We start from the raw sequence: 26954 nt of genomic DNA, 5'->3' as shown, positions 1-26954 counted from the left end.
TAAACTAAGCTTCACTATATTCCTGACTGTATCTGAGAGTTGTACTGTTCCCTAGAAACTTACTTTATTAGAGCAAGGCAGATGTGGTGAATGGTTCTTGTCAGGTTTAAGACTGAAAACAGAATCTTCTGTCTCACTAAGAGACTTTCAAATTAATATCTAAAATATTACTGTTAGGATAGCTTGTAGAATGACATCATTTCTGGTCATCTGACTTCTAGCTCCCACGCCAAAACTCTCATTGCTAGAAGCTGTCAGTATTTAGCATCTGCCTGTAAAAATATACAGACAAGGGCTTTTCCTCAGATTTTGGCAGATGCTGGAAGTCCTAAAACAGTTGCATTCCTTCATGCTTCAAAAGTCGCAATTAGTTCGCCTCAAGGACAATACAGAAAGCTTTTTAGTACAGACTTTGTCTCTCTAGCTGCATTGAAAACTTGAGAGATAGCATCTTTATTATGTAGCCTATAAAGTAATTTAATTTCAAATATTTTTCTAAAGTTTGCTGGACTGAGGTTAACCCTCCGGTTTCCTCTGTTAAGCATGTACACTTAAACAGTTACAGCAGTGCAGGTACATTTGTTCCCTTCCAGTAGGGCACAGTGTGGTTGCATTTCAAACACAGCACTTTGCAAATACATTTTCAACACACACATCTGTACAAGCAGTTTGATGTACACATGACATACAGTTCTAATACATTTGTAACACAAGCATCTCGTTTAAATCATTTCGATATTCACCAATGACATATAATTATTTACAAAATTTCAACTAACTGTGCAGACAGTATTTCCTTTCATCATGCAAAGTACCAGAGGCAGTCCTGCTTTACTGGAGGTGTGGTCATTCTACTTGCACTAAAATGAGAATGTCCTCTACCGTGCCTTCCTTGTGTTTGGTTTCCTAGCTTTTGTCAATATTTTGAACCGTCATCAGAAAATATATACTTGAAGACATAAATGTCAAATCATTTAGGTTGCCAGTCTGAGGCCTTGCAGATTTGGTTGCACTAGCAAACCTGACTTCTTAATTAGCAGATCTCTTATTGGTGATAATGTAAAAGGAGGGTTCCCTTCTCAGCTGCACCAGCGCAGTGAAGTGTCACTGTTGTTGGGGCAATAAAAGGATCAGCAGAATCATCGTAGAATTATGCACCCTAACCTTTTGTAACATTCTAGGCTGCAAATTAATTTTATTTTATTTATTTATTTTACATTTGTTAACCGGGAAAGTCCAAGTGGATATAGGTCCATTTTCAGCGGAGGCCCGGGGAGAAAAACCTCAAATGTACATAACATGTGTAAATACAGTGAAATTATTGCAGTGAATTATCACAAAATTGAAATTTGTTTAACAGTCTATATACACAAGATTTGTGAATATGCATACAGGACCAGTCCATTCTATAGGAAAGTAAAGGTGTCTAGCACCAGATCTTTTGGGCATGGGAATCTTGAAGAGAACTTTGGGTGCTGTCAGCTAACAGATGATGTAGACATATTATCTCTGGTACCCCCACCTCTCTGTTAGCCTTTTTAACTGGACCTGTTATGCCTCGTCTGATTTGCTAGTCTTGGTTCTGCTGTGGGTGGCTGCTGTGCTTGAATATATATATTTTTTTGCAATAGTTCTTGCTACTCACTAGTTGTCAAAACCGCTGAAAGCTGTTTGACTGCCAGTGAACTGCCACACTGATTGTACTATTTTCCAGAGCTGTTATTCATTATATTGTTAGCTGAATAATTGAACTGTTAGTGTTTAAATTGATAGAGACACTGAACATTATGCTACATAGCTTATTACTTCTATTACCCATCTGTTTTTTTCTATGTAAAAGATTGTGAAAATAGTTTTGACAAAGTTCAAAAATTAATAATTTGGAAGGAGCCAGTTCCCAAAAACTGTTCTGTAGTTTGATGGTTTGATCCCTCCTCTCTGTATTTGGAATTAGAGTTTTATATTGACTAGCCAAGGCTGTTTTTGTAACCACTTTGAAATTTTACCCTGACTGGATTAAGGAGCCCAAGTGAGGAGGCTTGGTGTTGCTCCATGCACTCTTGGAAGATCTCGGAAAACATTTTAACTTAGGTGATGCCTCTTACTGGAGGTGTTATATCTTTTTATTCTTTTTTGAACTGATATAGCCCACCTTATTAACAGATTATTAAATAATCCACACATTATAGTTCCTCTGATCTTGTACTGATGGTAACTCATTCAGTTACCCTCATCAGTCCTGAGCTGTTTTCCATCATGATCTTTCTTTCAGAGAACAGTGTTGGCTGTTTTAGTACATGGTGCGAGACTGTAATAGTTAATTTTCAGTGACTCTACTAGCCCCAGGTTGTGTTCTCTCAGTCTCTACTGGAAGGCGCGAGCCCTGGTTTGACTATGGTGAGAAGGTCGAATGTTGGAGCATCATTGGCATAGTGCAGGTCTGTGGAGTCACAGACTTGACCTGGACAGTTATGCCATCTACTGGGCAAAGATTTGTCAGAAAAAGGCAGCCTTCCTGTCCAGAGAGGTATCTTCAGTGATTAATCAACTAACAACACTCTTCGGGATGGTGGTGAAGCTTTGCAGCTTAACATATTTTACCATTAGGAGAGGATTAATCTCCACATTGACAAGATTGACGCTTTCAGATCTACCCTTCTGCCATTTGACCCCATGGGTAATATAGCTGCTGCATCCTCCTCTTTTCTGTCTCTTGGATGGTGTTTATCATTCCTTATTGCGATGAGTTCAATACTGTGATTTCAAGTGTGTGACCAACAGCATATGGGCTGCATCCCTGGTTAACAAATGTGTGACTGTGTGTATGTGTGTGTTATATTAGTAGCAGTGTAGAGTTCTATATCCCATCCTCATGTTTCCAAGTTCCATGCATAAAAACATTTGCTTACTCTTTTAGAATAAACTATTTCATGTGAGCCCATTGAGGTAAAGGTAGATGACAAAAATTAGTAGCAGTAAAATGCTCATTGGATACCTTGAATTTTTTGCTATTTAGATACAAACTAGTGGTTCTTTTTCATAGTAGTTCTCTGTCGGAAATCCCTTGGAGTTGTTTTTCCCTGTGTCAGATCAGCATTGCTGTAGTCCTCAGAAAACTTACTTTTGCATGCCATTATAGTCTCCACTTACATGGATATGGCATTCTGTTTTCTGCATATGCTTTTGTAAATGGACATTTTGTGAACTGTGTTCTATGTGCAAGACAATAACAGCATGTTGTTTCTCTAATGTTGGACTTGGAGTTAATTGCATTTTATTAATCTGTTTACTGGGGTAGAATACTGATCACGGCTTGATTTAGAAATTGACTTTGGTGACTCTTGAATCAGCATCTTTGGTGTACTTCAGGTCACTGTTGGTGCCTTTACTGCAGCAATGAGGATTTTTGAACTACAGACCTTTGTGGGTAACTTGTTTTACAGAATTTTGTGTTTGGATTCACAAGGTTCATGAAAAGAAAAAAAATATTTTCATGCTTGGAGTAGTTTTTGCCTCCAGCATAAATCAATCGGCTCAACTGCCAGTTTTCTTTCAGCCAGACAATAAAGGGTTATGGAGATTACAATCTCTAGATGCTTACAAACAGTTTATTTATTGTTGACAAGACACAGAGGATTCAGAAGTCTATCCACTTAGTTTTTCATTTGTGGCCAATCAAAGACATACAATTCAAACTCTGTGGTTAGTCCACTGTGTTGTATTTAGTATAACCAAGTCTTAACAGGGAAAATCAAACCTTACTTGGCTAGAGTAGCACTGCTTTTGTGCCATATCCAAGTATGTTTCTGTTCAATAGGTATGTGAAACTACAGCTTTGACTACAGTAGACACCTTCACAGGACACTACCAGCTGGCAATATAGTCTAGGAGAAGAACTGGTTTTTGGAAGGGTATTTTTGCAAGGTAGTCTTTTGTGATGATCTACAACCCCTTTTTTGAGGACCGGTATCCTCCTTCACATTCTGTGTGATAGTTGTACTGTTACATGACTGCTCTGTAGTAAAAGTATGCCTGTGTGGTTCTTGCTGTGACATGGTTGTGTTTCTAAGTTTACATTGATTTTGGTTGTTAATTTACTAGCTCTGAGAAGAGAATTTATTAGTGTAAAGTAATACTGGGTTTATTTATGTTGCACACCAGGTTACACTAAAAGCATACAGGCATGAGATGCATATTAATTGACTGATGTGAAGGGGACAGTCCTTATAATAGTGCAAGTGTTTGCTTCTGTTTCAGATCTGCTTCTGTAGTGAGTAACTCGGACAGCTTTGCATTTTTTGCAGTTGACCTCAAGTACCTGTTTTTGAACTTATAAAGGCATATTGCTAGGCTATTTTCAGCTGTGCTGTTTTAAATATATTTTTTAGGCTCTAGGAGACCAGATCATATTTGTTTCTCGTCCAGACAAAAAGAAAATCCTTTTTTACAATGACAAGAGCTGTCCCTTTACAGTGGATGAAGGTGAGACTTTTATTTAAATCATTCTTTAATTATGCTTACTATATTTTAAATGTCACAGTTCCAAACTCTGATGATTTCTGCATATATTTCACTAATAGAAATTGGTACGTATTCTTTATTTTCAAGACAGATAAGATGGTTCTTCTGCAGGATAATCTGTGCTAAAAGGAAAACTCCTCCTGCCTCTTTTACTAACTTTATCCGGTTACTTGTTTATGTTTTCCTATCATATCATTTATTTATCACTTAATGCTCAGAAACCCTTCAGTACCTTTTAGTTATTTTGTTTTTCACTAGCTTTACTGCAAGTAGTCACGAAAGAACCATAATTTTTTTTCCTGTTCGTGTCTTACTAAAATTGTTGAAGCCTGCATGACATAGCGTACGCAGCATAGAGTCTGTATAAGTAAAAGTAACAAATGGACACAGAAACACCAATGTTGTTGTGTCTTTCGGCTTTTCCCGGTTAGGGGTCAACACAGTGGAACTCCGGTCCGCTAATGATTGGCAGTAGATTTTTACGTGCCAAGTTACCGGCCCTGACGCACAACCTTCAATGAAGGTGCGCCCATTCACGCACGTCTCCACACAGAAGACACTCTAGCTGAGAATCGAACAGGACAACGTCTTACTGTGAGGCGACAATGCTACCGCAGCACCACCACCGCAGTTTGACACAGAATATATGCTTTTATTTCACAGAACATAGATTCTTACTTTTCAGTGATACTTACCACTCTTAATTTTCATCCCTAGATTATCTTGCTGAAATCATTAAAGTACTATAAACAGCTAAAATGAAACTTTTTTTTCCAAAAAGTTAGTTGTTAGAGTAACAGTGCGTAAACAGACTAGTAAATACTCTCATTTTTGACCATGATATGTTGCTTTTATCCATTTGCTCACAAAAAATTGAGCACATTATCAAATTTACAGACAGATGATATTTGCTGTACTAGCTCTTTGAAGTGACATCTGTCATCTATGCATGAACAAAACTGACATATTTCATACCTTGCATTGAGTGTGGGTAAAGTCCAAGAGTTTTGGTGACCTTTACCAATCCTGACCCACCTCTTGATTATCTACTGTTACGGTAAGTTGCATGCAACTGTATTGCCACAGTAATTCATTTAAAAAAGGACTGACTCAGCTTTCATAGACCATTGTAAAAAAAGCAATTGACTCGCAGCACTATCTCTGTAACATGTGGATGAGAAAAGGATCTTTGCTATGGTGTACTGTAGGGTCCAAAACTTTATGCTGGGAGGAAGGGGGGATACAGAGACGGAAAGGCAAAGTCATGTCGGTGTTGCAGTTTGACAATCATGGGAATGTAATAAACTATATTTAGAAATTCTTGGAGTGATTCTGGTGCATTAGTAGTTCATAGAATATTAAGATGTGGTGAAATATACAACTGTACACTGTTTAAGACTGTGGTAGTGGTGCTTCAGTAGCGTTGTCGCCTCACAGTAAGACACTGCCCGGTTCGATTCTCAGCTTGAGCGTCTTCTGCGTGGAGACATGCATGAATGGGCGTACCTTCGTTAAAGGTTGTGCATCAGGGCTGGCTACTCGGCACATAAAAATCTACTGCCAATCATTAGCGGACCGGAGTCACGCTGTGGCGACCCCTAACTGGGAAAAGCCGAAAGACACAACAACAACACTGGTTTAGATTTAAGGTAGAGTTTTCCTTTACCAGAAAATGCCCAAGCCTGTTCCTATCGTATGCAGGAGTGTTTTTTCCTTAAGTCTTCCATGTACTACGCCATTTCTTAAGCTGAAAAAGAATAAGTCAGCACATTTCCTACTTCTGTTCTTGATTTTGCCTTAGATCTGTCCTATAGTCACAAAATGGAAAATTAAGCCAGGATTTTTACAGCTTCTTGGTTCTTAGATGCAGCATATGCCTCACTGATTCATTGCCATGCTGAAGCAGGAGGCTATGTAGGAAGCAAACAGATGGTATGATGTTGTCAGTCTTCATTCATCCTTGACGTGTGGAACTCCGTTTTGAGTATTATAACACCTTTCTCAAACCAGCTCTAATCAGGATGCATCTCTCCAGATTACCCCAGATCTCGTTTGCCGCTCTTCTCTTAAAGATGCGTCAGCTGAACTCTCCTTGAGATAAGTGTAATTTTATTATTTCTTCTATCAATACTATCAATTTTCTAAAGCCTTTTTTCTACTATCCAGTTAGCTTTACTTGTATCTTATTTTTGGTAGTTTTCTTTGTTAATATTAGTTGCTTCTTTTGAGTGGGTGCACTATCCCTTTTTCTCCCTCTTTACCGTGTGGTATCTGGCCTACCATTGCTGATAGTACTATCCCTGTACTCCTACCTCTGGTAGTTTTGGTTTACCATTGTTGGTAGCCCTTCTCTGTTTCCTCTCTTTTTCTGTGTGTGTGGATATTTAGTGAGAGTGTTGTCTGCCATTGATTTATTTTTTCCAGTCAACATGACAGATATGAGCAAAGGTACAACTGGCTTCAAACAGTGTTCTGGTTGTGGTAGAAAAATGCCCAATTCTGATGGGCATTCATCTTGTGTTTTTTGCTAGAGCCTGGCGCATTTACAACAACAGTGCGATATCTGTCAAGCTTTTAGTCTCCAGGCCCTCGTAGAGAGGAAGAATAAGCTTATTTTGAAAGGTCTGATAAAAACATCCTTTGAGGCTTTGTCTGGTCAGCTTAGAATAGCAAAATCCAATGCGTCTTTTCCATCGTCATAGTCTTCCCCTTCCTCAAAAACTGAACATGCTAAGAATAGGAGTCTCTTGCTGCCAGTGTCCCATCTGCTCTGGTACATAAGAGATCTAAATCTTCGGCTTCCACACCTACTATGGAACCGAAGTTGGATACCAAAAATTCTACAGAACTGTCCCCATTGGTTCTGGTTGCAGTAACAACCTCGGCACCTCACGTTTCAGTGCCGTCCACCTCAGCACTAACCTTTCAAGTCACCTCTCCTTCCTTGGTGCCAGTTATGGTGCCAATGGTATTTTTGGCACCAGTTCCTTCCCCGGCGCCATTAGCTCTATTCAAACCATGATTCCTTTTGGTTCCTAGAACTGAGTATTCCCCATCAGTAGATCCATTTGTGAGTCAACTTCCAAGTCCCTTTTTAGAGAAGCCAGAATCTCCTTCAGCCTTTTCAATCCATTCCTCTAGGAATTTGATGGAAGTCGACGTTGTGAGGTGGGGGGAATCGGCTCCTCGTAGCAAGGGGTCTTTTCACTTCTTCCCAGGCTTCACTCTCTTCTGGAGATGGGACCTTTTCTCCAAAGACTCCACCAGACATTCCTCTCTATCCTTGCAGTCACTAGCCTGGCAAAAAAATAACCACAGATGTTTGGGTGCTAAGGATCATTGCCAGAGGTTACTATATTCCTTTCGTTCTCACTCCAAAAAACTCGACAAAGTATCCCTGATGCTCCACCTAATCAGAGGGATCAGGCAGCTCTGGAAATTCAAAAGCTGCAAAAAATAAGTCATCCAAGAAGCTCCACTAGACCAGATAGGATCCAGATTCTACTCAAGTTTCTTTTTGGTGCCAAGAAAGACAGAGGACTGGAGACCAATTTTGGATCTCAGTGTTCTAAACAAGTTTGTTCAACAGACAAAATTCCAGATGGTCACGGTTCAATGTATTCTCCCTTTCTTAGGGAAAGACGATTGGCTGTGCTTTGTAGATCTCCAGGATGCATGGTACCACATAAAATTGGACAAACGCTCCAGGAGGTTCCACCAATTCTAGCTGGGAGCCAGTCATTATCAGTTCAGAGCCCTGTCCTTTGGTCCCACCCCAGCCTCCTGGGTGTTCACCAAGTGTATGGCAGCAGGAGCAGCTCACCTGAGACTTCAAGGATTCAGAGTGTTTCCATATTTGGATGACTGGCTCCTTACTGCTCCCACCAGGCGTCTACTTGAACAGACAACAGATTTCACCCTACACATTTGCTCTCATATAGGTATAATGGTAAATCTCACCAAATCTCAACCAAGTCCAACCCAGCAATTGGAGTTCATAGGAAGCCTGCCTGAATACATCCTCTTGCATAACCTCCTTACTCTTCGCAGACCTCAGAAAGTAAGATCTCAGGTAGACATTATTCTGTCCAACAACAATTTTCCAGCATTGCTAGTTCTGCAGGCACCAGGATCGTTGGTAGCGGCCATCACATTAGTACCACTAGCAAGGTTCCACATGAGAATTTTACATTGGCTTCTGTCCTCCCAATGGTATGTCCTCACTTATACCCTGACTCACCTCATCCGAATTACCAATCATTGAAAGAAGTATTTATCTTGGTGGATGGAATCCGAGGAAATTCTTTTGGGCCAACCATTTGTTTCACCTCATCCCCAGGGCATAGTGACCACAAATGCCTCCCAGATCAAGTGTGTGTGGGGGGGGCTTTTCAGGGAAGAACAGTCCAAGGCACTTGGTCCCCGATAGAGGCCAACCTTCATATCAGTGTTCTGGAACTGAGGACAGTGCTCTTAGCATTGAAAGCCTTTCAAATTGCCCTTCCTCTAGAAATAATTGCAGTTCAGTCAGACAACATGTCAGTCATCTGATACATCAGCAAGCAAGGCGGAACCAGGTGTTACCCCCTGTGTTGAGTAGCCCTCAGGGTGTGGCAGTGGGTGATCTCTTCAAACTGGAAGGAGGCTTTCTGGTAGCAACACACATCTCGGGGAGCTTGAACGTGATAGCAGACAAATTGAGCAGATGCATCCTCCTACCTCATGAGTGGTCTCTCAATCCTAGAGTGACGGAGATTTTTTGTCGCTGGGGCCAACCTTGCTGTGACCTGTTTGCTTCCTCCCAGAAGAAGTGCAGCAGCTACTTTGCCCTAATACCCCCTCATAGGGAGTCCCCGATAGATACTTTCCTTCACAATTGGCCCTCGGGACTACTCTATGCCTTTTCTCCCGTTCTTCTAATACCCCTTTTCTTAAAGAAAGCCATAAGGTTGAGGAGCAGAGTGATTCTTGTTGCCCCATTTTGGCCTCTGCAAGTCTGGTTCCCCTTTCTTGACGTTGTCTACTTCAGCATCCATGGACTCTGATCCAGATCTCCTGCCCCATCCTTAAGGAGTAGTTCACTCCAACCTTAAAAACCTCAAGCTTACAACTTGTTTGCTTCAGTTCCGTTGATTGCCAAGTGAAATAACTTACTTTCCCCAGTTCAAACACTTTTGTTAGCTTCCCATAAACCGTCCACAAGGAAACTCTACCTCAGCAAATGGATAGGATTTTCCATATGGCCATGGGATAATGGATTTGCTCCTTCCTCAGCATCAGTTGAAAAGGGTTTACAATTTTTGTCTACGCTCTTCAAACAAGGAGCTTCTTCTACCATCAAAGTTCAGCTTGCTGCTATTTCTAATTTCTATAATGGTTTTGAAGGACAATCTTTAATTTCACATAGACTGTACATGTTTTTTCTAAAAGGAGCCTTAACGTTAAAGCCACCTTATAGGGAATCCCTCGTTCCTTGGGATCTTACTATAGTTTTGCAATCCTTGGTCCAATCCCCCTTTGAGCCAGCGGCTACCTGTGATTTGAAATATCTTTCATGGAAGACCATTTTCTTAATGACCGTTACATCCACTAGGAGGATTTCAGAGATTCACACATTATCCTCAAAACCTCCATATTTGATTTTTCATAAAGACAGGGTATGACTAAGAACCAATCCATCCTTTCTTCCAAAGGTTGTGTCTGAAGCTAACATTAATCAATCCATTGAATTGCCAGTATTCTTCCCTAATTTTTTAACAAGGGAGAATACTGCTTATATTTATTAGATGTTCACAGGCAATTGTATTTTAAAGTCTGAGCAGTTATTTGTTTCCTTTCAGGGCCTTCCACGGGTAAACCGGTTTCAAAGGTCATATTGTCTAAGTGGTTAAGCGAATGCATTACCTTTATTTACAGAAAGAAAAACCTCCAATTAACAGCCCCATTTAAAACGCAGCCACGTCTGCTGTTTTCCTCTAAGGCTTCCATGGATGACATATGTGCAGCCGTGACTTGGGCTTCTCCACATACCTTTATCACTCATTACAAAGTGAATTTAGTCTCCAGGGGAAGAGCATCTTTTGGTTCTGTGGTGGTGGTCAGGAATATCCTTCCATAAGGCCTCCCCAAGATACAAGGTAGCTGGGGACTCTGTCCTATACGTCAAGGATAAATGAAGATTGACAACATTGGATAAAGAAGTTAGGGATTTACTATAATGTTCCATCTGTGCATCGATCTTCATTTATTCTTGACACCCCCTCCTTCAGACTCCTTGAAGGAATGGATCTTAGTCCTGGTTATTTGTTACTTCATGTATGACCTTGGACGTAGCCTCTACAGTGGTTCTAGTAATACTTTTCCCTGTTCTTCTTTATAGCTGCAACCTCTGTCTGAGGTAATCTGAAGAGAGTCTTTCTGGCTAGGGACTTAGCTCAGGAGTTTTTGATTTGTGTGAGCTGTTATAACGGCAGAGCCAGTTACGAGACTCAGAAATGAGTTCCACACGTCAAGGATAAATGAAGATCGACAACACAAATGGGACATTATGGTAAGAGCATAACTTTTTTTTTTCATCATTCCCACTGCTGTAGTAGCCCAGTAAACATGTCAGCCAGCTTCAAAAAAGGTTTGGCTCCCCCAACTCCTTCACTTTGACTGCTGATTGACTGATGATTTCACTCTTGGGGATTAGCCAGAGTGAAGGTTTCTTCAATATTTTTTTGCCTCTTGAGAAGACGTACCTCTTGGACTTCACAGGAGCAACAGTTGGCTAAGAGCTTAATTTCTAGCAGATATGTCCCCATTGGGGAACCCATTCAGCAGGGGTTTTTGAATTTTAATAAAAATAGCACTTAATCTGATTTTTTTACTAAAAGCAGTATTTCTCTTTTAAGAAACCAGTTATTTTTTCAGAGTATTGGAAGTTTCTTAAGATCACTATTTTTAGCTTACCATGTTTATTAGGGTATTTGAGGCTAATTTTGTAAAAAAAAAAATCATACAGTACTTTTATAAACTTTAAATTTAGTGGAACAGAAAATTTTACAGAGAAGTGAACAGGGCATTGTGTCCATATAATGCTTATGCTCATTCTGTGACAGTCTACCTGCCATTTTGATTCTGGCGGTGCAGTGGTTAACGTTATTGCCTCGCAGCAAGAGGTTCTCCTGTTTGATTGTCTGTTGGGTTGCCTTCTGTGCAGAGTCTGCTTGTCTCCCTTTGTTCGTGTGGGTTTCCTCCGTGTTCTCCTGTTTGCTGCCACATTTCAAAGACATGCTTCTGGAGTGTTTCTCCCCGGGCCTCCTCTGAAAATAGGCTCTGTCCTATTTGGACTTTCTCGGTCAATAAATGTTAAATAAATAAATAAATGAATGAATATAAAAGTTTTTGAACAGTACTGATGGATATTTTGTAAAAAAAATGTGTATTCCTAATGTAAATTTGAATTTTGTGAAACAGGAAAGTTTACATAGAAATGGGTGGGTGTATTACTTATGCTTACTGTGTGATGACCTACATGCCATTTTGAGTATGTGTGTAAGGGGTTGAACAATACTGACAAGGTCATTTTATTCTACTTTTACATTTTATAATCTAACAGACCAGGGAAATGTATTGTGAGTGTAAGTGTACTGCAAGTGAAGGCTCCTTATTGAAATGTCAGCACTTTAAATTCCAAGTACATTCAAGCTGAATAAAAAAGACCAAAAATCCAGGAGAAGAACGAATTTTGCCCAACGCTTTTCTCCTTTAAACTACTTTTTTGCATTGGAGCAAGCTCCTCCCAGACTTGTATATACCAACTCTGAGATCACCTTACTGTGGAGAAAAGGGAGTGTTCTGAGAAATGTCCATCTTGGACTTGTTATATGCAAGTCTGCTTTTTTTGGCCAGTCGGTCTCTGTGTTTCAGGACTTGCTGTAGCTTGTCCTTACATTTTAAATGGTTACCAGTCGCGAGTACTCAGTGATAACTTACTTTCTAACTGCCTTGTTCCAGCTTCGCGTAACACTTTTGGTTCTTCCTTGGTTACAGCATGGATACTTATTCCATCCATCTGGTTCTTCTCCCACAATACCTAGAAAGAAAAAAAAATCATTTACCAAGGCATCCTTGCTGTTCTTGCTGACGGAGGATGCACCTCAGCAGATAGTGAATGAAACTGCAGTGGTCACTGGCTGTTTCTCAGACCAATCACATATTTCTGTTTCTTTCTCTGTTGTAGTCCTTTCAGCCAGCATGAACCAGAGGTCATCCACATCCTCTTCGACAGTTGCCATGCCTGATATGGGATTGGAAAAAAATCTTCTCTAGATCCGAGAAACATTCTGGGAGATTCTTCTTGGGGTAACCAGGGCAAGAGACCAGTAGACCAGACTGACATACCTCCTTCAAGTTGATTCTGTAATGCTGAAACTCCTGTTAAAAAAGTTCAGCATTGTTCTTCTGTTAAAGTTATTACTGCTGTAAAAGGTAGACATTAAATTCTGGTATACAGAATCCTTTACACATAGGCATTCCCCATAAAACTATTCCTGAGGAAACCGTCTGATTATTCTGATTTTGACAGAGGTAGGGATTCTTCTCTTGTAAACTTCTAAGCCAAGCTCTCTGATTGTGAGGAAGACTTTAATTCTTATCCTCCTGGTGGAATAGTCTTTTAATCAGACCTTTACTAGGATAAATGCTGTATTGTATGGGAAGTAATAGATGTTCCTCCTGAACCGAGGAGATATAGTATGTTACAAATGGATTTACCTCATTCTTCTCCAATGCTTTCTACACTGCCAGCCCTGGAGGATATATTGAATGCTGCCTGTACATATTCTGTTACCCAGCCTTCAGTCTTCAAAAAGCAGATAAGTTATATAAGGAACCGTAACCATATATATGGAAATACATGGTTTGTCATTTGGACAGTCAGAGGGTATTGGCTTCTACTCTTCCTGCAGAAGGAAGTTTTAAACCAACTTTGTTTCTACCAATTCTTGAGTATTTGAGCATGTTTTAAAGAGTGTTTGATTGTATAGATACTGTCCTGGAGGCACTGCTACTTCCACAGTGTTGAGATGATATGCTTAGGTACTTAATCAAAAGTTTGCTGATGAGGTCAAATCTGAAGTCTTGGATTCAGCTGTAGATAACACATTATTAATTGGCTCTTCTGCTACCCAGAGTCTCAAGCAATATGATAAATGACAGAAATTAATTTCGGTAGTTTCCAAGGTATTTCACATACCCGAATACAAGTCATACAGGTGGTCCCGCTCTTACACAAAACAAAACATATAAACAAACTGGCAAACAAAATACAAAAATAGATGGGCAGAGGATAACAAAAGAAAACAAAAATAAGGGTTCTTTTAGGAAGAAGGGATGGGCAAATAACACAGAATGACTGTGCCAGCATTCTTTACCATCTTTCCTCTCCCCCCACCGGTATCTCTCAATATCTCTGTAAATCTATCACCAAAAACTTTCAACATTCCCATTTGGCACAAGATTGTTTCAAACTATTGGGTGTTAAAAGTGATGCATGAAGGTTACATATGGTACTGAACACAAAATCTCCTTTAAGGGGACTACCTCAGCAGCCTCCAAACAAAAAAAAAATTTTCCTTGGGTTCTTTATTCTTTACATACCCAGGGAGTCATAGAACAAGTACCTTAAATTCAAAGTGAGCAAAGGCCTCTATTACTGAATGTATTTGGTACCAAAACAAAGACGCTTCTTGGAAACCAGTACTAGAGCTTTCATTTCTAATTCTGTATGTGAAGGTTCCAAAGTTCAAATCGATCTTACAAAACCTGCTACGTTTTATTCCTCACAAGTTATTTGGTAATTCTAGACTTAAAAGTTGCTTGCCACCGTATTCCCATAGCCACAGGCTTCAGGAACTTTCTAAGATTCTCTGTTTCTGGGTCACGTGGTTTCTGTACACCTCCAAGGCTAGTCACAAAATGTGTAGCCTCAATCATAGCTTATTGCAGACTGAATGGCATTTGCCTCTTTCCTTACAACTTGCTTATCTTTGCAAAGTCCTTGTCCAGATGCCAAGAGTCGCCATCTTTGTCTTGGTATTACAGGATTGTGCTTCCAAGAAGCCTTATAGATTGTTCTCTTCAAAAGGTCTTTTCAACATAAAGCAAGATTTTTGTGTGGATTTTTTTTCCGTGAACTTATCCAGTCATTCTCTTACTTTCTTTCTTAAGATCCTAGTATTCATGGCTTCTGTGATTCTCATTATACCTCTTGCCAGATTACAGATGAAAAAGATAGAATGGTTTCAAAAGAAAAAAAAACATATGTACCCAGCATTTGCATTCTCTGGAGTATCAGATTCCAGTTTGGGGCTTTATAAAAGGGAAATGCTTTGTTGGAGACAGCATATTCAACTAAACCCTGGTCTCCCCATTTCTGCTCAGACCCCAGACAAACCTGCCTTCACAGACACATCAGATTGTCCTTTGGGAGTAGTTTCTAGAAGGGTAAAGGTACAAGGTCTGTGGAAGCCTTTAGATAGACCAAAGCACATCAGCTGAAAAGAAATGTTGACTGTGATGCATACTTTCAAGTCTTTCCATCATCTTTGGTCCCCAGGACTTCTTCAGATGATCACTGGTAATGTCACAGTCATAGTACATCAACAAGCAAATGGTCTGTAACACATTCATGATAAAGGTTGTTTTATCTAATGGCCATGGCAAATACTGAATCACATTGCTTCATCAAAGTAAGCTTTTGTAAGTATGAAATAACACATTTTGACAATTGTGAGCTTTTTAGTTGAAGTTGGTAAGCTGTTAGCATGTGTTCCACATTATGAGAGGTAGTGTTCTAGTGTTTCATATTTTGGAGATGGAATGTTGAGCATTATGGAATCAGTCAAGCTAGAAAAATATACCATATTTTCCAAGAAAATGGAGGTTCAAGTCATGTTAGATTTTGGAAGCATGATTTACCTTGCCAAGGATTTCCTGTTGTGTAAGTATGAGATTAGAAACAACCATTGTCTGTTGTGTAAGTATGAGATTAATAACAACTAAAAAGTGTGATGTAGTTTGTGCTCAGGGTGACAGAAAAGTGTAATCCCTTATGCATGTACAGTTTCACATAATCTTGGAGAAACATTTACACCCAGTAAGTATAACTCCTGATTTAACTCACAATGTAATGTTAGGAAACAGTTTTCACTATTTTAAAACTCTGTGTGTGTGTGTGTGTGTGTGTGTTGGGGGCATGGGGAGAAGCCATAGGCAAAGTGTGGAAGGCTATTACCTTTCAGAATAAGTAGAGTAGCAGCATGATACAACCATTTTAGGTAAGAATGAGGAGGGTTTATCCAAGGAAATGATGCTCACAGAGAGAGTTGTAATCAAACCAGTTGAAGGGAGGTACCTTTAAACCTACAAAAGGAGCTATAGTTTTGTTGTGGTTAGCCAGTAGAAAGGATCTTGTGTGTTTTCAGAAGCAGGCCACAACAATAGGGCAGTCGTAACATAATAAGAGATGTCAGTGTAGGAACTAAAGATGAACTGATGGGAAACTCTGAGGTAAAAGTCAGATTAAGACTGAATTGTACACATAAATTGACAGGCAGTGTTAGCATAGAAACAGAGAAGATAAAAATAGGAGAAGAAAGGCACTTGAATGAGGACATTGATAGTAGAGTACGTAAAGTAAGATAAGTAGTAGAGTGCAGAGATATGAGCCGACTTCTGCTAGTATAATCAGATAATACATTGAAGGGAGATTAAGCAGCATAAATTTGTAGACCAAGAAAAAAAAATGATGACAAATTGTGCTCTGGAATACCCTTTGTAGTATGAGAGCAACATTTGGAAGGAAAAGAAAGTGAGAAAGTTGTAGTCACTTACACTAAGGTTGAGGGAGAGCAACCTAAAAGAAAGGAGCACTCATGATGCCTATACTGATAGCAGAGAAGGAAAGCAGAAGGCAGTTTTTACCCAGACCATAGCTACAGTACCAGTTCTTTTTGGGGGAGGAAGATGCACTTTCCACTCCAAGGCAAATTATTGAATAAAGTAACTTTGATTTAGTGACTGTACAGATGTTACTTTAAGTAGGACAAGAGAGAGAGACTGTATTCAAGGTTATAACAAAAGAAAGTAAATATGATGTTCCCATTATTTCTCTTATCTCTTATATAGAATAAGTAAAGAAATGGAAGAAATGCAGTATCATTTACTAGTGCCAAAACTCAGTAGTGAAGTTAATCAGTAGTCACATGTTAGGAGGCCATCTGGGGGACAGAAAAACCTAGGTAAGACTATTATCCAGGTTTTACTGGGCAGACATATTGAAAGTGCTAGAAAACTTGGTGATCCTTGTCCAGAATGCCAGAAAATTGCACCTCATCATGGATGAGTAAATCCCTTGATCCAATGCCAGTCATAGAAGTACTATTTGAATGTATTGCTGTGGACATTGTTGGGTTATTAGTAAAGACAAACAGTGGGCATCAGTACATACTAATCATAATGGACTGTGCTTCCAAATTTCCAGAGGCAATGCTGTTACACAAAGTTAATGCTAAGCATATTGCCATGGATCTGGTACTGTTATTCTCTAGCGTAGCATCTCTAAGGAAATGCTTCCTGACTAGATGCACACTCTTATGTCAGTGGTACTGCATTACTTATGTCAGTTCTTTAAAGTCACAGTTGAAGATATCCATCTACATCCAAAGCGTGATGAGTTAATATGTTTAATAAAACACGTAAAGCCATGCTAAAGAAAGTTATTGATGCAGATGGAAAAACTAGGACCAGTTATTACCCTGCTTCCTGTTTGCAGACTCAGAAATGCCACAAGCTTCACATGCCTTTACCTCATTTGAACTTCTCTACATCAGGTACATCAAAATGCTGTTTGGCATTGATAACTAATTTTCGGAAGAGGAAAAGATGCCATTTAAAAGTATGATGGTACACTGTGTTGTTTTGCAGGACTGATTAAAGCTGGCAATAACCATAGTAAGGAGGCACAAACCGAGAACCTAGGACATACAACACCAGGTTTACAATGAGAATACATGACTTAGAGAAGTTAACTTGGGATATTGGGTAGTAGTGCTAGTACCCTTCACAGAAAACATATTTCTTGCCCAGTGGTAGAGGCCTTTTGAGATTATAGAAAGATTAAATGTAGTTAACTATAAGTTAGGCAAAGAGAAAGAGGATATACAATCTTTGGAGTCTCTGTAATTAAAAAAAAAAAAGTACAAACCCAGGAGGTAGAATACATTTTATTAATAAATAAATAAGGGTTCTCAGAAATGCTTATGAAAAGCAAGCTAATAAAACATTACTTGGAGACATCTGTAGTGAACACTAGACTGTGACCATACAGAGTACCAGAGTCACAAAAATGATAAGAAAAGAAAACTGTGTATGGTGTAAGCCGACTACTTGTATACCTTACCAGACTGTGTGCTGCCTTATGTTTCTCAAGGTCAGAAGTTTGGTGCATGGGAACAGAGTGAACCTGGAGAGACACCAGTTCTGCTCTCAGTAGCTTGCTTGGTTCACTTTTGTCCCTTACCCTTCTCCTTGTATGAGGATATCTCTGTTAGGCTGGGTTGTCAGTTAGGTGTGAATCTGGAAGGGTAACCACCCCTGGCCCTGGGCAGACATGCCTACAGGCTAGCCCCTCCCTTCAGCCAGGCAGTCCCTGCATGTCCTGGCCACTGCCAGAATCATGAGAGAGATGCCTACCACCTGTAACATCTAGTGCTTATACCACTAACTGAACTTTGAGTGTTATTATCTGGCCTGTATTTCTTTATGCCATGGTCAAGCCACTTATATTTTTGTTATGCAAGTCTTTCCTCCAATGTCTTCTTAAACTTATTGTATATGCAGGTAATGTCCATTAGACAAGTGGAGGTTAACACACCGTTATCTTGGCCTGAGACAGAGGTAGGTGCCTCACCTATTGTAAGCAGAAAGGGCGAGAATTCATAGAGCCACAGAAAGCACTAAAGGTGCTAGCAGTGATGTGTAAATAGACAATACTATTTGATGTAACTTTATAGCATGGACTCCATACAGTAAATGCAAATGTTTGACAGGAATGTGTAAAGTTTGTGGGCTAATCATAGGTTCATAGGTTCATAGGTTTATACTAGGCTATCTGCCCTAAGGCATTTATAAGCCTAGCCCAAATTTTTGTGGCTTACGCCACCCCTTATATGAAAAAATACTGTGCCCATTAGTTTGTTGTGCCTCTGTCCAGCAGTGACACAGATATGATTCCCGGGGTAAACCTACGATCTCCCATCCACAGGTCTAGATTTCTCTTGAACAGAGTCAGCGAGGTGCTCTGCCTCACATGGACCGGGATTTTATTCCACAGCATAGGGAGTCTCTGAGTGACAAATCTATCCCTCCAGCACGTCCTATTTATATCCGTGCTAAGGTTTAAGTCGCTTGCTCTAGTGGTTTTGGTGGATTTGGATTTTTTGAGGTGGAGCATGTCCATTAATTCCGGGTTGGACATGGCCTTGTATGTCAGGCACATGTCACCTCTGAGCAGACGGTATGCGACTGAATAGAGCTGGAGTTTCTTCAATCTGGCAGCATATGACAGATTTTGGAGTCCCTTTATCCTTTTGGTGAGGAACTTTTGGGGTCTCTCCAATTGCTGCAGATGTCGGGTGAGATACATCCCGAATGGGGCATTGTACTCGATCATTGGTCTGATAAGTGAAGAGTACAGGGGAACAATGACCTCACTAGATCTGGATGTGAATCCCTTCATGATCAGGTGGGCAATGTAGAAGGTCTTTCTAACCACTTTAGCAATGTGAGTGTCAAAAGAAAGGCCACTGTCAACCTGAGTCCCCAGGTCCCTGATAACCTCTTCTGTGCTTAGTGGATTGCCACCTATATGGTAGCTTGGGGTTACCTTGTTTTTCCCAAAGGGTATGACTATACATTTTTTGGCGTTTAACTTAAGGCCATGGCTCTGGCACCAGCTATCTGTTTCCGTGAGTCCCTTCTGAAGGATATCCGTGTCCGATGCACTTTCCACTATGGCGCCCAGTTTGCAGTCGTCTGCAAACTTTGTCAGCCAAAGTCCTCCCATGTTGGCTTGTACTTCTGAGAAGTAGATGCCAAACAATAGGGGGCCAAGGACCGAGCCCTGTGGGACACCACTTGTGACCGGCTTGGAGTCTGACACAGCGCCAGCAACTCTAACCCTGTGGGTTCTGTCCTTAAGCCAGTTTGCAACCCATCTTGTGACATATGGGTTTACATTTAAGCTGGTAAGTTTTTCTACAATACCCGAGTGGGGTATTGTGTCGAAAGCCTTTACAAGGTCAAGGTAGGCTGTATGGACTGCCTTTCCCTCATCAATGGCCTTGGTGACTGTTTCGAAGAAGTCGACCAAGTTCAAAAGGCATGATCTTCCCTTGACAAAGCCAAACTGGGTCGGGTCCAATGTCTGCAAGTCCCCTATATCTTTGTTTATGAGCTCCATTATGATCCTCTCCATAGCTTTGCAGACTAGACTTGTTAAACTTATGGGGCGGTAATTACCAGGGTCCGTGAGGCCGCCTTTGTGGAGTTGGGACCACAGTTGCCGTACGCCACTCCTTGGGCACGTATCCTGTGGTAAGGCTGAGATTAAACAGCTGCCTTATGTGTGGGTTTAATTCCTCATTTAGCTCGTGTAGCACACAGCCGGGGACACCATCCGGTCCCAGTGATGCTGTGTTTTTAGCTTTAGAGAGAGCAGCTTTCACCTGCGCATTTGAGATGTCCGGGAGGCTACACTCGGCTGGGATAGTTATCTCTCCTTTAGGGGAGAGGGGTGAAGTTTGCACTGAACCTGTCTGCCAGTATGTTGGCAATGTCTGTGGGTTCAGTGATTTTTGTATCATTTTGGACTAATTCTGAGCATATCTGGGAGTTTCCACCCAGGTTCCTAACATAGCTGAAAAAGGCCTTATGATTGTCCTTTGAATCCATGGCAATTTTCTCTCAAAATTGGCCTTAGTTGATTTTATGAGTGCTCGTATTTTTTACTAATAATGATCAGGGTGACTTCCCTTTTATGGATTTTGTTCTATCATGTAATAGCTTTCTCCTCTTATTGTAAAGTTTGTTAATGGCTGGGGTCCACCAGACTGGACGTTTGCCCTTTGTGGAAAGAGTCTTGGTTTTATTTGGGATTGCCTGATCCATGCAGTCCTGGAGGTGTTCATAGAAGGCATTTGTAAGGGCTTCCGCAGCTTGGGTTGTGGTTTCCTCTGGCTCAGGGGCCTTGAAGGATACCACACCAGTCTTGAGTAGTGTGAAGTTTGCTTTAGAGAAGTTCTTCACTATGGTCTTTTTTTGTTTGGGGTGGGGGCGGGATGTGGATTTCCAGTGAGATTAGTTTATGATCAGATCTCACCAATGAGGGATATACTTCCGGTGTGGAGCATTTTGTCCCCATGTTTGTGACAATAAGATCTAGTATATTTTCTCCTCTCGTGGGAACAGTGACTAGCTGTTCCATGGCATTTGAATTTATGAACTCCAGGAACCGTTGGGCTAGAAAGTTAGGACTTGAGTAATGTTCCCAGTCTATATTCGGTAGTTGAAGTCACCCAATATGATGGTGTTTGGAGATACATTTATACCCTCCAGTGTCTTCAGGAAGGCTGTGTGGGGTTCCTGAGTTTGAGAGGGTGGCCTGTAGCATGCTACAATTTGTAGAGCAGTTTTGCCTATGGTTAGTTGCACCTGGATGGTTTCCGGCTTAGTGCGTTGCCACCAACCTGGAGGTGTGGGTATCCTTTATGAATATGGATACACCCTCCTTTTGTGGTGTGGTCCGGGTTTTGGGGCCGGAACGCATGATATGAGGTAAAACCTAATAGTGCCGCGGTGCTCTCAGGAGCCTTGAACCAGGTTTCAGTTACAGCACAGACATCGATGTTCTCCATACTGAGAAGGGCCTCGATGCGTGCATTTTGAGATTTAGACTTCTGGCATTGAGCAGCATTACCCTCAGTTTCTTCCCATTTTTGTTTTCTAGGGTGGTAGGTTTAGAATTTGAGCCTTGCCTAACAAAGGCACTATGCGGCTCGCAAGAGCCTTAGCCAATATCCGGAATCCCAGGGGTGACAGGTGCAAGCCGTCCCTTGCGAAGCAGCGTGGCTTGTCAAACATGTCATCCCAGGCAGACAGACACTGGATCCCCTTTGAATGACACCAGACATTAAGCCAATTGTTAAAGCTGATCATCTTGTCTCTATATTGTGGCATCATTCTTGGTGAAGGAAGGATACTGCTCAGGGTTAGGGTCATACCTGCCTGGGCTACATAATCAGAGAGCTCCTCTATGTCTCTTTTCATGTAGTCCAGGGAGGTATGTCTCAGGTCGTTCACACCAGCATGGACAATGACTGTGTCATATTTGTACTTGCCGTGGAGTGACCCGAGTGCTTGTGTTATGTGGCGTTTTCTAGCGCCCGATAGGCAGCTTACTGTGACCCTCTCCTTGTTCAGCCTGGTGAGTGGGACGTCAGTGTGTCTGACTATGGAGTCACCTATGACAAGTATGTTTGGTGTTGTATTTGGCCTTAAGGGCTGTGACTGCTTTGCACACTGCTTTTGTGGTTTATGTGTTGCTTGTGGGGTGTCTTGAGGTAGCAGTTGTTTGGGTGTCTGCTTTGGAGGCCTCTGCTGTTTAGGTAAATTTTTACTCAGAGCCTCCGAGTATGTCTTTGTGTGTTTATGTGTTTGATTCAGTGGAGTGGTAGCATTATGTGAGGCTGGTTTTGTGGTGTGTGTAGTTGCCTTCTCCTCCTGTCTGGTCTTGCCAGTCCTGAGTTGAGAAAGCTCAGCCTCCAGTTTGGCTAAATAGCTGCATCTCTCGCAAGTATTTGTGTTATGTGGGAGGAGGAGAGGTTTGTCTGTGTACATGAGGCAGTTATAACATTGCCTCAAGATTCCCAGATTCACCAGCTGGACCGGAGAGGAGATTGACAACTGACCTTTGGACATGCTAGAATAATATTGGGAAATCCTTAATTGAAAACAAGGGCCAGTGGGGAGTGAGGGTGTAGTGCTTTTAATTTTTAGTGCTGACTTATATAATTGCTTTAGTGAGCAAGTGCCAGGTAACTTGAGTGCAATGTGTTACAAGTAACTAAATGCAAAAACGACAAACAGTAACTTTCTTTCAAGTGAAACAAGGAAATAAGTACAGTAAGCAATGCAGATATCACTAGTGATCCACAGAAGCGCTGAGAAGTTGCGTATTAGGTGGAATTAGCTTCCAGGGAAACAACAAGCATATAAACAAAGCTAGATTCAGCAGGCCTGGATCTAGTCTATGCTAGAGCAAACAAGGTGAACCAATTTCAGTAAGATACAGTTCAAATAGTTCAGGCACTATAAACCTTTAACCAGAAATTCCCAGCTCAGAAGGGCAGAGTCCAGCCTCTTCTCCCACAAGAGTGCAGACCACGAACCTTCTTAATGTAAAATAACTGGCCTGAAGCCCAAGTGCCTAAACCAGAACTAATACACTTGGACACTGGGCTCTCAATCAGCAGTTCCCAACTTAGAAGGATGAAAGCTACCTGTCCTGCCACCACAGTGCTTGCCACAAACCTTCCTAATGTAAAACAACTGGTCTGAAGCCCAAGTGCTTAATCCAAAATCAGAATAGAAGATTACCTTCCTCTCCTTTTTAAATCCCTGTTCCTGTCAAACCTGTGGCTTGGGTTTACGTAGAGGCATGTTATGTACATTGCCTACTTCCTTAAAAGGAAGGAGATATGTAATTGAAAGTTATGAGGAAGAAGATTTGAAAGTTGCCATTGGTGAAGTATTCTTTTCATTGTTTTCTCCCTTTTGTCAGGTTCACCATCTGAGTATTTTTTCACAGAAATAATGAACTGATAAAACTATACTTTAGGTGGGGAGAGAGAGTTTTGCAGGCAGGAATTTGCAGCTGCATTCAGACTGTACCACTCCATGGTTCACCATATACTACTGATTCATACACTGAGGTTAAGATAAAACCTAATGACATTACCTTCTTAGCAGCAGTGCATTAACTCTTGCCATCACATCACAGACATGCTTTTGGTCACACTGTTGTGTTGTAGATAGCCTCTGTATTGTGTATACTTGTTTCCTTCCGCTTGCAGTAGAGCAATATCAGAAACCTGAATACCATGTCACTGTAGCCACGCCCAGTGAGGTCATTGTAGTGGCAAAATCCATTCTTTGCTTTTTTTGCAAAATGTGACACCCAGTGGTGGTTGGTGACTTCAGATCAAATGGGAGACTACAGGAGACAGCTAGATGGGCATGGTCAACTACAAAGGGGCATGACCAACTTCAAAAAGATGAAACTATGTTACAGTGGGATCAACCCTGACCATGCGTTCCAGTTTATATAAAATCAGTGCTCAGCCACTATTGCACATGATGAATAGTCTACCAACATATTAGAAAAATGTTTACACAAACATTCAGTATATACATGAACAGATATGAATTAATATACATTACGAATTGCTCTTAAACTTGCTAATTATTTTACATCCACCTTAAAGTACAGACAGAAAAGTATTACAGTTTTGCAAACCTGGAATTACAACAGTAAACAGCAGTGCCATTTGTTTCATTCACACATTGTGCCCAAATGACACCTTGCCTCCCTACTATCTGGTTAACCCTGCCAGGATATATTTAAAAAAAAAAAAGAAGAAGAAAGTCATCAACAGCCCCCAAAACGCACAGACCACTAGCATCTAGTTGACCCTGCCAGTGTGTTGGATTAAAAAAAAAAAAAAAGAAAATCATCAGCAGTCCTCAAAACACATTGCCTCCCTACTGTCGGGTTAACCCTGCCAGAATATTATATTAAAAAAAGGAAAGAAAGTAATCAATAGCTCCCAAAACACATAGACCACTAGCATCTGGTTGACCCTGACAGTATATTATATTAAAAAAAGAAAATCAGCAGTCTTCAAACACATTGCCTTCCTACTGTCTGGTTAACACTGCCAGGATATTACTTTTTTTTTTTTTTTTTTTTAATAGAGGACAACAATAATTCATTGTGATTCCAATTAGACCGGATTACATGTGTCCAGTGGACACGTGTGAGAAATGGACAGCTATGTATGGGGCGAGAATGTGTTGTGGGAACAGATTGTTCTTATTTTTTCAGGTGAGAGTGGGATGTTAGGGAGGGGGTAGTAGGTATATTTGGGGAGGTAGTTTGGGTAGGTTAACAGACAAGACAAACAGGATGCATACAGTGGTGGTATATGACACATGGGGGGTAAACACCTTGAACGGGGAGGGGTGTTTGGAAGTTGCAAGCCCATGAGCCCCCCCCCAATGGAAACAGTGGGACTGAGGTCCCCACCCATGGGCACTCACCACTGCACCTTCACGGCCCCAAAGGTGGCTGTGCTGAATGCTGGGTAGGAGGGGCAGGCTCACCCTCTAATTGCGCCACGTGGCCCTCAAGCTGGCGCAGCTAGTCTCGAATCTCCTTGTCGAGCTCACTACGCACCACAGCCCGGACCTGACAGCAGGTGACTGGTACCTCTCTGCCCCCACTCCCAGGTGGGGGGCGTGAGCCCCATCCCCTGCGGCAGTTCCACCCAAAGGTGATGCAGGGCCAACGTGGGAGGAGGTCCCAGGCTGGGCCCCGGTGCTGTGGCCAGCTGAGGTGGGACAGGTGGGTCCGCTGGGACTGGCCTTCCCATGCGAGCTATGGTGTTGCATTTTTAAGAAAGATATAATTTAGTAATAGACAAAAGCATTCAGGATTAGGTTTAACAGCATGCATAGGTATTTCCATTAACCCTAGACACCAGATTTACAACAGATGCAGAGCGAACAGAACACATGCATATATGAGACAACAGCAGCCATTACAACAGCATGCATGTTTCATTGATGGCAACAGGCCACCAATATGGGAGTATTGTAACATGGCACATGCAGAGAACCAAATGTGAATATTTACAAACCAGTAGGACATATGTCCAGACAGAAGTGTGGAGTGTACACGTCCCATTGAGGTGTGTAAGTAGGTTATTGTAGCACATATGGTGGGGGTGAGAGAGAGAGGTCCATTAACAAGTAATATATCCCTGTAATATTTACAACCTTCGTAGTCACTGCAGTGATCTGTCCCTTGCAAGAATTATTACACTATCCACTGTCCTTAACTTTGTACAATGGTATGTTTGTAGATTAGTATCTAAGTGGACTGTGTCTTACGTATAGTCTACACGTCTTACCTGTTATAGCTGTTGAGAAAATCACTGTTAACCCTACCTGACAATTTCTACACATACTCCCAGATTCCATGTTGGTGTTATACACATACCTAATGATCTGTTATTGCAAATGATCTGTTATTGCACACACTCTGGTCACGGCTTGACAGGATGCAGGTGTTAATGTGACATATTTTGAGAATAGCTGTCATACACTTTGGGTGGGGTGCTACAATGACAGGTTTGTTTTCATATACATTCTCTGACTATGTACAGGTCTGAATATCAGTTATATGTCAGCAGAAGCTGCCTACATTTCTTGGATCATCACACTGATATGTCAGGGGAGCAGGTTAGGTTACTGGGCAGCAGATTTGGGTCATTTATCTGGACATATCAGAACAGTTGAGGGGTATGACTATGCATACAGCTTACTACCTGAACATTCTGCCACAGTCTGTACTGTTGATGGTTATGATTATGCTTACAGCTTACTATCTGCACATTCTAGCAAATTCTGTACAGTTGTTGGGTCTAATTATGCATACAGCTTTCTATCTGTACATTCTCACAAACTCTGTGCATTTGTGGGGTATGATTATGCATACAACTTACTACCACTCCCGGGAGCCAAACCCCTGCTGTGTGTGGTAAAATATTACATTTGACATCACAGTACACTGTGCTATCAGGGAATTGGTGTGAAACATTCCATTGTTTTCTGTGTTAGTGTCCCTCAGTTGTACAATATGACTGACCTCTTGGGACTTCCAACATTGTTATACTGAACTTCCTACACATTTTATCTGCATTCAGCAGTGTGGGTTTCACTGCTTAATACAACAGTACTATTTATAGAATGCAACACTACAACAACACATGACAGCTGGATGTACACAAGCACTCCAGGGGTTATATTTTTATTCACATGATCTTACACCTGTATTTCCACACAACCTATATGACAGTGTTCCTGCCATAGTGTCTAGATTATTCAGTACATCCCATACACAATACATTTTTATACTGATACAACACTTTCTAGAACTGTTATATTTATTTGTTGTGACAGTACATGCAAGATTATTACTAACCTGCCTTGCGACACAGCCTTTGCAGCCTAGCAGTGGACAGTGGCCTCACCTTCGATAACCACAT

General features: G+C 41.1%; 1 protein-coding gene across 1 annotated transcript in view; it reads left to right on the top strand.

Moving 5' to 3' along the window:
- The window catches only part of GTF2E2 (general transcription factor IIE subunit 2), a gene marked incomplete at its 5' end in the record, with an annotated part of 1036543 nt that overhangs the window by 772512 nt on the left and 237077 nt on the right, over positions 1–26954 (top strand). The window contains one exon of the mRNA XM_044059142.1: positions 4389–4482. Coding sequence (XP_043915077.1) covers positions 4389–4482 — 94 coding nt within the window. The remainder of the gene's footprint in view (positions 1–4388; positions 4483–26954) is intronic.

The sequence above is a fragment of the Protopterus annectens genome, chromosome 17.part0, assembly GCF_019279795.1.
Source record: "Protopterus annectens isolate FY-2018-M chromosome 17.part0, PAN1.0, whole genome shotgun sequence".
Taxonomy (NCBI): domain Eukaryota; kingdom Metazoa; phylum Chordata; order Ceratodontiformes; family Protopteridae; genus Protopterus; species Protopterus annectens.
The sequence above is the reverse complement of the archived record's forward strand: the minus strand, read 5'-3'. Positions and strand labels throughout refer to the sequence as shown.